The 10,476-nt window shown below is 41.2% G+C and overlaps 1 protein-coding gene across 1 annotated transcript; it reads right to left on the bottom strand.

Annotated features, from left to right (window-relative positions):
- Nucleotides 1–9,440: 9,440 nt before the first annotated feature.
- LOC138875907 (uncharacterized) lies at nt 9,441–10,016 on the bottom strand. The gene has a single exon (XM_070154785.1). It carries the CDS (start codon nt 10,014–10,016, stop codon nt 9,441–9,443), a length of 576 nt encoding a protein of 191 aa, XP_070010886.1.
- Nucleotides 10,017–10,476: the final 460 nt, after the last annotated feature.

Below are 10,476 nucleotides of genomic sequence, written 5' to 3'. Positions count from 1 at the left end.
AAGTAAAATTGGCTCAAGTCGGGTATTACTATCTCTAGGTTTAACCCTTTAATTGGGGCTATCAATCGCTTGAGTGCACCCAAATTCCTTGTTATCCTAATTTTCCAAGACTTAGTCCCTCTTTCTCAAGAAGAGTCTAAGTCATAAAGGCATGAATCAGTGTTTGCAACCACCAATTCTACAATTAAAGCATGAATTAAGCTGAATATCACTAACCCATAAACAATTAAGCTCTAAAATTAAAGATCCATTAAATACCCACACTAGGGTGGTGTCACAACACTTTCTAATAGATTTAGATACTCATAATAAAGGTAGAAATCAAATATGAAGGTGAAATATAAGCCATAAAAATTGATTACAAGAATAAAATCTAAGAATATAAGCTAAAGCTACTCCAAAATTATTCAAAGTGGTAAAGTATGGTTGTTTACGAGCTCCTTGATACAAAAGATAACTTAAAATGTGAAAAAGATCTATTTATACATAGCTGAAATTAGACAAAAATACCCCTACGGAGGTTCCCCTGTCAGCGGAATACTGGGTGCCTCAGCGTATGAACTTTCGCGACCGCGCAAAAATAGGCGCGAACCACGTTTCTTCTCTTTTGTTCTTGGTTTGGACTTGATTTCGTGGGGAGCATAAAAAGTTCTGCCTTAGTGTTAGCATCAACCGCGACCGAGCAATTTGGATGCAGACCGCGCTCCTCAGTTAGGCTTAGTTTTCAGGGTCTCTAAACTTTGATTGATGCTCTCAGCAGAATTTGCACCGCGGCCACGTCAGGTATTCTGTTGCCGTGCTATTTTACCACGGTCAGCGGTCTTTGTCTGTATCCAAAACACCTTCTCTAAATCTCAATTTCGTTGACCGCATAATTGTGGCCACCTCAACAGTGGACCTTCCACGACAACTCTTTTTCTTCTCTGTCCGCGCTTTTATCTCAACTTTGAACTTGTGCAAATTTAACTCCTTCATGAGTTGATTTTGGCTTTCTTGCCTCACTTTGACCAAATCCTACAGATAAGCACAATAAATCAGTTTTCGAGAATACTTTTACCCATTTTTTATCCAAAACCTAAGCAAAAGAGAGCATAAGATAGGCTAGAATCCATAGTTATCAACTCCCCCAAACTTAAGCTTTTGCTTGTCCTCAAGAAAACAAAGTAATTCCCACCTCCACAAGGTAAAAGAAAGAAGAATTTCAGCTGTTCTAAGGTGACTTCATCAAGCATCAATTGAGACTAACAAATTACCCTCAGCACAAATATACTATCAACAACACACAACCTTTTTAGCACCATGGCTCTAGTGCGACACAAGAGCATCAAGAGTTGACTTAACTCATCAAGGAAGCTCGCTCTACTACGTAGGCCATTGTGGAACCCAAACTCTTTATCCTCCACTCTCTAAAAGCAAAATCTCACTTTAGAATTGAAGCACTGAAAACAAGGATTGTGAAGAAACACACTTGTCTCTCACAAGGGAATGTCACAAGTCCGGCTCTAAGTACCATAAACATTCCCCTTATGTGAATCACAACTAATGTAAGCTCACTCAACCCAAAATCATATAGGAATTTTGCAGGAATTTAATAAAGGCTTTTGGTTCAAGGTAGGATCTATTGGTCTATGAAGGTTTCATCTTTCCTTAAGCACTTCATTTTCTCATTTCGCATCAGAGTTTCTTGATTCTTTGAGTCATTTTTGTTCTTTCTTAGGGGACTAGAGAGACACACTATCACTCTTTCTTGTTCATGACAATCATTTTTCTCCTTTCTAATCATTCCAAGCCTTTGATCATTGCTTTTATTGAATCCCTTCATTTTTCTATATTGTTCACTTTCTTTTTGACTTTTTGGCTTTTCTTTAATTTTCATTTTGCCTTCCCTTTTCTTTATTTTGTACCTTTTTATCACTTTGTCAGTCCTCGTCTCTCCCCCTAAACTTATGCTTTTACCAATTGTGCTAAGGAAAGATCGGGTGCCAAGAGAGGGTCATTTTAGAACGGATAAAGGCTTGTATCATGGTTATTGAAAGAACAAGGAATTTGGCTCAACGGGGTTGACTAGGAATAACATATTTTGTAGGCTATGGATGCTTTCAAGTTTCAATTTGGATCAAGGAGAGCCTACAATTATTTTTCAAGTTGAGCTTCACATAAAATTTCGCCTAGATAAACATTCAGGGCAAGTTCTAGACTAATTGTCATGGGACTTGGACTTACAAATCAATACCTCACCTCACAAGCTATTGGATTGCTAAAGAGAATAGAGTCGAGGGTCCACAACAACTTTATCTAATATTGAGCAACACAAATGGCTCCTAAAAACCACTCGATGATTGTTTAGTCAACACAAGAGTCTAAAGGTCAAAACTATCACCATTCTTTTCAAATCAACTTGTTTCTAACCATAAGTCAAAGGTAAATGTGTTAGGCCCAAGTGAAGCTTTGCCTGAGATACTTTTATTCTTTACTACTATTTACATAAAAACATAAAGAAAACAGAGTCAAACCCTTAAGAAGGTTGTCATGCCATCCATCATCGGGAAGAGCCACCCTGTTCACACAAATTCTACCTTTGAAAAGAACCATGACATTAAGAAAATCAAAGGCTTATTGGTCATGAAAACTTGTAAAAGTAAAAAGCTACAAATTGAAAAAAGAAACTACTGAATGAACTAAGAAGCTATGTTATTAAGGAAAATTTCAAAAAACGTTACAAAGTAAAATAGGAAAAATAAACTGAATATGTAGAATAAGGGATTGAGACGAATATACATAAAATGGGAATGAATATATACATGGAAAGGTAACTTTATATATATACCGAAATTAAAAAATAACGAAAAGTGAAAAATAAATGGTAAAGTTATATACATACCAAAAGTGAAAATAACGATAAAGAAAAATAAGTATCATACTTACATTCCAGTCATCAAATTGAAATAGGACCACCCCTCCAAACAAAAACTAGCATTGTCCTTAATTCTAAAAGCAAAAATAAGATCAAAGAGGGGTTAGAGAGTAAAGAAAACTCTCTATGGTTCCTCTATTTGCATGGGGTCACTGGCTGGGTCATGTGGCTGGCCTGAGTCACTTCCCTCAGGGTCCTCCAGCTCAATCTCTAAGTCCTCAGTCTGGGGAATCACCCCTCTCCTCACGGGCTCTCTATCATCCTCCTGCTCTGATGCCTGTGCTTCCTGAACTGCTGGAGTTGGCTCCTTCAATAGTAGGTCCAATGGGATGTCTCCAATTGATCTAATCTTTTCCACCTCATTCCTCAGCAGCTTTACCGACTCCTTTAAATCCCAAGTCTTCTTCATTATCTTTGTTTGTTTGCTCAGGTCCGTGATTTCTTTTCCTTGTGCTTCCAAAGTGGCCATGATCAGCTTCTGGTTGTGCAGAAGCTCCTTTAGTGATTCCTACACTGAAGCAGGCACCTGAGGCTGTACCATAGCTAACTGAGCTTCTACTCTGCTAGATAGGACAAACATCTTTAATGTAGCTACTTGCATCCAGTTGTTGATACTGGAAACAATCTAGTTAACCCTCAGTGCAGTTAGAAGGTATGCTGATGAAAAAGGCATGGAAGAAGGCATAGAAGTAGATTGTCCGAAGGGAGGATGTGGCAGGGTAGTGGAAGGCTTGGAACCAGTGGCCACCACCCCTGGCTATTCAGACTGGCTAGTGAAAGTGGTGGCTTTGCCCTTGGACTTGCGGTTGTCTGATCCCTGAAGGCTGTACCAGGAGAATGGCATCTTTGGTTTTACCTTAGTGTCAAAGTCCCTTCCTTCGACTTCCTGATCCTCTAGGTACATGGTGAGGAAAGAAATGGTATGAGATCTTATTCTTTTTAACCACTTTGGTGATCACCCTGGACATAATATTCTCGACGTTGATCAGGTACCCTGCCATGATGGCCCTCATAATAATAGCCCGGGAGACCGGCATATCACTGTCATGTGTAGTGGGGTCTAACCGGCTGCACACAAATGTTTCCCAAACCTTCGTCGTGAAGTTTAAAGTGTTCCTATAGATCAAGATCCTAGGTGTCAGCCAAGCTGGAGTAGTCCCCAAAAGAGCAATCACTGATGCTAGCCACGGGCGGGCTAACTCATCCACAACCACCTTCTCCAGATACAAGGACTCATCCTCTTCATTGAACCCAGCATAATCATTCAAAGTCTTGCCATCAAACTTAATTTTCTTGTTCCGGACTTTGGTAAAAAAAGTGCCCTTTTTGATGTGGGCGGCATTGGCGTAAAAGTCCTTGACCAAGTGTTCATTGGCATCTGGTAAGTTTCTAGTGAAGAAATGCCAACCCACCCTCTCATTGAATTGCCTCTTGATATTTGGGTTGTGAGGTAGCAGATCTTGCTCAATGAAAACCCTTTCATGTGTAAGTGACCTCTGGGGCCACCACTCCCGAAACTTATGATAGGCTTTTTCACTCACAAATCTTTCTTGCCAAACCACCGGGTTCCTTTTTCTCTCCAGCCCTCCTGTTTGGGTCTCACCACCCCTCCCGTCATCAGGGATCTCAGCATCTACATCAATGGGGTTTGCTAGTGAGGCCAAATGTGTAGCTGGAGGAGAAGCTGATGCTGAAGACTCACTACTTTCCTCTGAGCCATCAGACGACCCAGAAGAAGTAGGGGAGGCAAGGGGTGTAGGCTCATCCCTTAACTGGAATCACCCTTGGAAGTCCGCGGGAATATGTGTTGGCACTGAGTCTCTTTCCAAAATGTCCCGGGAAGGGACATATTCACTACCCTCAGAATGCGATGCGGCTCTGTCCGCAGCTTTGATTGTTTTCTGCAACTTCCGTCTCGATTTATGGATCGCTAGTGGTAATTTGGTTATTCCTTGTCCTCCTCTTCCCCTACCACGGGAGGATTCAGCCCTCCCTTTTTTTGTATCACCAGCACCTCTAGATCGGACCATTGTCTGCAGAGAATAAGACATGAAACAAATTAGAACAATGTATCAATCATATGGTTAAGCATAACATGTGAAGCTAAAACATTGCACATAGAAATTAGGCATAGCAGAGGACTTGCATAAACTGCCTCAGAATCAGGATTCGCTAACTGTGGAAAAAGAGGCGCGGCCGCGTAAAGGCAACCGCGAACAGCGAAAAAAGCATCACATCCGCAAAATGTTGGGACTTAGGCTACACAATCACTGAATCTGAGGTACCACTAAGAGTGAAAAAATTGGCGCAGTCGCGAAAGCTGCACCACTGTCGGCAAAAAAACAAATGTGATCGCGGACCCAATTTAGCAATTCTCTCAACTTAGAATCTGTTGTCCGCGAAAAAGGAAGCACGACAGCATAAAGTAGGTCATTGTCAGCGGAATTTCCACTACTGACTGCGGATTTCAAACAAATTTTAACTCCACACTTGAGATGAACACTGACTGCGGAATTGCGGCTGCAGAATTCAAAAAAGAAACGGGTAACCTAGGGTATTCACTAGCATACAACTCAGGCAATTTAAGTGCTAAAATGAACAACCCTACCCCCTATTAGGCATACATAACAAGTACCCACATAATTTTTTAACATCAATGCCTAATGTATGGGGATTAATCAACCCCAAATTAAAAAGAATAAGCTAAAACTAAGAGAAATAAAAACAAAAATATAGAAGCAATGCTATGATTTTAACATACCAGTTGTTTGATTTTGAGTTGAAAACTAACTGTTGTCTAGTGCTATAAAGTTGGGATCAAATTAGAGGAGATGAACAGTAGGGTCTTTCTTTTTAGAGTGCAAAGTGCAAAAAGGGTATAAGGAGGAGGACCCTCCTATTTATACCAAAAACCTGAGGGCCCCTACCGACTTACCTAGCGCGGCCACGGAATTCCACCTCGGTCCATGCTTTTGGCTGTGCTGAAGAGTTGCAAGTTCATCACTACCACTAAGAGCAGAAAAATTGGCGCAGCCATGAAACAAGGTCCACTGACCACGAAAAAGCCATCGCGAACGCGGACGAGGTTGAAACTTCAAAGAGGTCACATTTTGGACTTTTCAAGTCCGTGTCCACTACCAAATTACACCCCCGCGAAAAAGCTTCTACTGACCACGGAATTTTAAGTGCGATCAACGGTTCAAATACATAAATTAGCCAAATTTTCCAGTATTAGTCCTGCACTGCATCAAAAATTCCTACACAAATCTCACAACCAGTTAGTCCAAAATAAATCCTACACTAAGAAGAAAATGAAAAACACATGGGTTGCCTCCCAAAAAGCGTCTGATTTAATGTCGCGGCACGATGCATGTTTCCATCATCATTTGAAGTTGATCAAGGCCACCACATGGCTGTCATCAAATTTTCCCAGATAATGTTTGACTCGGTGCCCATTAACTCTAAAAACTTGACCATTTTTTTTCTTCAAATCAAGAGCACCAAATGGAGTTATATGTACCACTTTAAAAAGGTCACTCCATTTTGACTTGAGCTTTCCCATAAATAGTCATAACCAAGAGTTGAATAAGAGAACCAAGTCACCCTCCTTAAATTCCTTGCTCCGGGAATATTTGTTATGTAAGTAATCCATCTTGTCCTTATACAAGGATGAGCTGGAATAGGCATGAAATCAGAACTCATCAAGTTCATTGAGTTGCTCTACCCGGAGATTTCCTGCAACATCCCACTCAAGATTTTACCTTATCAGCGCCCACATGGCCTTGTACACTAACTCAATCGGAAGATGGCACGCCTTTCCCAAATATCAACCAGTACAGGGACATACCAATTGGAGTCTTATAAGCAGTCCTGTAAGCCCACAAGGCATCATCCAGTTTCGTTGACCAGTCAGTCCTATTTGCATTGATAGTTTTTGACAATATGCTCTTTATCTCCCTGTTGGAGACCTCAACTTGTCCACTAGCCTGAGGATGATAAGGGGTCGATACCTTGTGATTGACACCATACTTTGCAAGCAACGTGTCAAATGCCTTATTGTAGAAATGAGAACCCCCATCACTGATGATTGCTTGGGGAGTGCCAAACCGTGTGAAGATATTTTTCTTAAGAAACGCCACCAACTCCGTGTTTCGTTGTTGAGCAAATCCACGGCCTCAACACACTTGGAAACATAATCAATGGCCACCAAAATGTAAGTGTTTCCACACAAACTCACAAAAGGCCCCATAAAGTCTATGCCCCACACGTGAAAAATGTCAACCTCAAGAATAGTGGTGAGAGGCATTTCATCCTTCTTCGAAATTCCTCTAGCTCTCTGAAACTCGTCGCATCTCTTGACAAGTTCACCAACATCTTTATACAGAGTAGGCCAATAAAAACCACAGCTAAGAACCTTTGAAGCAGTTCTCGCCCCACCATGATGACCACCATAGGGCGAATGTCAAGCAACAAGAATACTCATTCGCTCCTCTTGCGGAACACATCTTCGAATCAAACCATCATTACAAATCTTGAAGAGATAAGGCTCGTCCCACAAATAATCCAAGTTGTCACATTTAAGATTCTTCCTTTGGTTAAAAGAGAGCTCACTCGGAATAGTGTCGGTCACAAGAAAATTGGCCACATCGATGAACCAATGCATACTATTCAAAGAAACTGAGAAGAGTTTCTCATCCGGGAATGAATCATTAATTTCGAGACCATCTTTGGGTCTCCTATCCTCTTCCAAGCGGGACAAGTGGTCCACCACTTGATTTTCACTTAGTCTCTGATCAACAATCTCTAGGTCAAATTCTTGAAGCAACAAAATCCATCTCATCAATCTAGCTTTAGAGTCCTTTTTGGTCATCAAGTAACGGAGTGCCGCTTGATCAGTATGAACAATCACTTTGGCACCCATGAGATAAGGCCTAAACGTTTCCATTGCAAACACAATTGCTAGAAACTATTTCTCTGTCACCGTATAATTAACCTGGGCATAATTCATAATTTTGTTTGCATAGTACACCGGATGAAATCTCTTGTTCACCCTTTTCCCCAAGGCCGCTTCAACTTCAACGTCACTAGCATCACACATGAGCTCAAATGGAAAGCTCCAATTGGGTGTAGTGATGATGGGAGTGGTATTCAATCTATACTTGAGAAGCTCAAAAGCTTTCATGCACTCATTATTAAACACAAACTTTGCATCCTTTTCCAACAATTTGCATAAGGGATTCACCACCTTGGAGAAGTCTTTGATGAACCTTCGGTAGAACTCCGCATGCCTAAGAAAGCTCTTCACTCCTTTGATGCAAGTAGGAGGAGGGAGTTTTGAAATCACTTCAATCTTTGCTTTGTCCACATTGATACCGTTCTTTGAGATCTTATGGCCAAGGACAATGCCCTCCTCGACCATAAAATGACATTTTTTCCAATTAAGTACTAGATTCGTCTCTTCACATCGGGCTAATACTTTGTCAAGATTACCCAAACATTCTTCAAAAGAGTCACACACAATACTGAAATCATCCATGAACACTTCCAAGAAGTCTTCCACCATGTTCGTAAATATAGCCATCATACACTGCTGAAAGATAGGCTGTGCATTACACAAACCAAATGGCATCCATGAAAATGCAAATGTGTCATATGGACATGTGAATGTGGTTTTCTCCTGGTCCTCTAGTGCAATCATAATCTGGTTGTAGCCTGAGTACCCATCCAAAAAACAATAGTAGGAAAACCCAGCAAGTCTATCTATTATTTGGTCAAGAAAGGGAAATGGAAAATGATCTTTGCAGGTCACTTTGTTCAGCTTCTGGTAGTCCATGCATACTCTCCATCCAGTGAAAGTCCTAGTTGGGATCAACTCATTTTGCTCATTTGTAACCACAGTCATATCCCCCCTTTTTGGCACACATTGTACCAGTGAAGTCCATGAACTATCCGAGATGGGATACACAACCCTTGCATCTAGCCATTTGATAATTCCTTCTTGACGACCTCTTGCATAGCTTCATTCAACCTTCTTTGATGTTCCACAGAGGGTCTGGCATCATCCTCAAGTATAATCTTGTGCATGCAAAAGGCGGGGCTTATCCCCCGAATATCAGCTAGAGTCCATCCAATTACCCTCCTTCTTATTTTCAGCACCTCAAGGGTGGCATCTACCTGCACGTTAGTAAGGCATGAAGAAAGAATAACAGGTAAAAGTGAACAAGGGCCCAAGAATTCATACCTGAGGTATGAAGGCAAAGGCTTCAACTCCAATGCAGGAGGTTCCGTGATTGAGGGCTTTATTGGTAGAGTCTTTCTATTCTCAAAATCCAAGGAAAGTTTACGGGGCTCATAGGAGTAAGAACCCATTCATTGCTAGGCATTGATATACTCTACTAAGCCTTCATCCTCGGTCACATCATGGTTCAACAATACAGCTTCCAAAGGATCCTCCACATTAATCATGGAACTCTGTGTCTCAACTATCACCTCCGTCACCAGGTCCACAAAAGAACAAACCTCAGTACTATTCGGCTGCTTCATTGATTTTGCACACGTGGAAGACAACTTTTTCATCACCCACCCGGAAGGTGAGATCTCCTTCCACATCAACCAATGCCTTCCCTGTTGCTAAGAAAGGCCTTCCCAATATTATCAACACCTCATAGTCGACCTCGTAGTATAGAATCACAAAATCCGCAGGCAAAATAAACTTGTCAACTCGAACAAGAACATCATCAATAATAGCAAGCGACCTCTTCATTGTTATATCGGCCATTTGCAATCTCATTGAAGTAGCTCTCGGTTGACCAATACCCAAAGTTTTTAATACAGAGTAAGGCATCAAATTTATACTTTCTCCCAAATTACTCAAGGCCATTGCAAAATCCGCACTCCTAATGGTATATACAATGGTAAATGCACCAGGATCTTCAAGCTTTGAAGTTATCGAGTGCACAATGGCACTCACTTTATGAGTCATTTTGATGGTCTCATGATCCATAGATCTCTTTTTAGTTACCAAGTCTTTCATAAACTTGGCATATCCCGACATTTGCTTAAGAGCTTCCACCAAGGGCACATTGATCGACAAACTTTTCATCATCTCAAAATACTTCTTGAACTAGTTTTCATTCTTCTGCTTTGAAAGTCTCTGAGGGTAAGGTGGAGGAGGCCTAGGTAAGGGAGTCCTGGATTTAGGCATTACCATTTCCGATATGTCTATCACGTGTTCCCTAGATGGGTTCATGTCATTTTGTGTCTCCTTCTAATTGTCACGAATATCAATTCTCACTTTACCATCCAACTTCTATTCACTCTCTCGCTCAACAACTATAAGATCATCTTCATTTTGCACTTCAGCAGCATCACTCACAACTTCCGTTTTCTTGAAGGTACTTGCTTCACCACCTCTACCGCTCTTAGTAGTCACTCCCATTGCATGGCCGGTATTGTTCCCACCCTTAGGGTTTACTAGCGTGTCACTAGGTAGCACCCCATTAGGGCGAGTGTTCAAAGCTTGTGAAATCTAGCCAAGTTGGACCTCTAGATTGCGGATAGAA

This window comes from Nicotiana sylvestris, chromosome 8, assembly GCF_000393655.2.
Source record: "Nicotiana sylvestris chromosome 8, ASM39365v2, whole genome shotgun sequence".
In the NCBI taxonomy this organism is placed as follows: Eukaryota; Viridiplantae; Streptophyta; class Magnoliopsida; order Solanales; family Solanaceae; genus Nicotiana; species Nicotiana sylvestris.
Note: the sequence above shows the minus strand (reverse complement) of the source record. Positions and strands in the feature narration are given on the sequence as shown.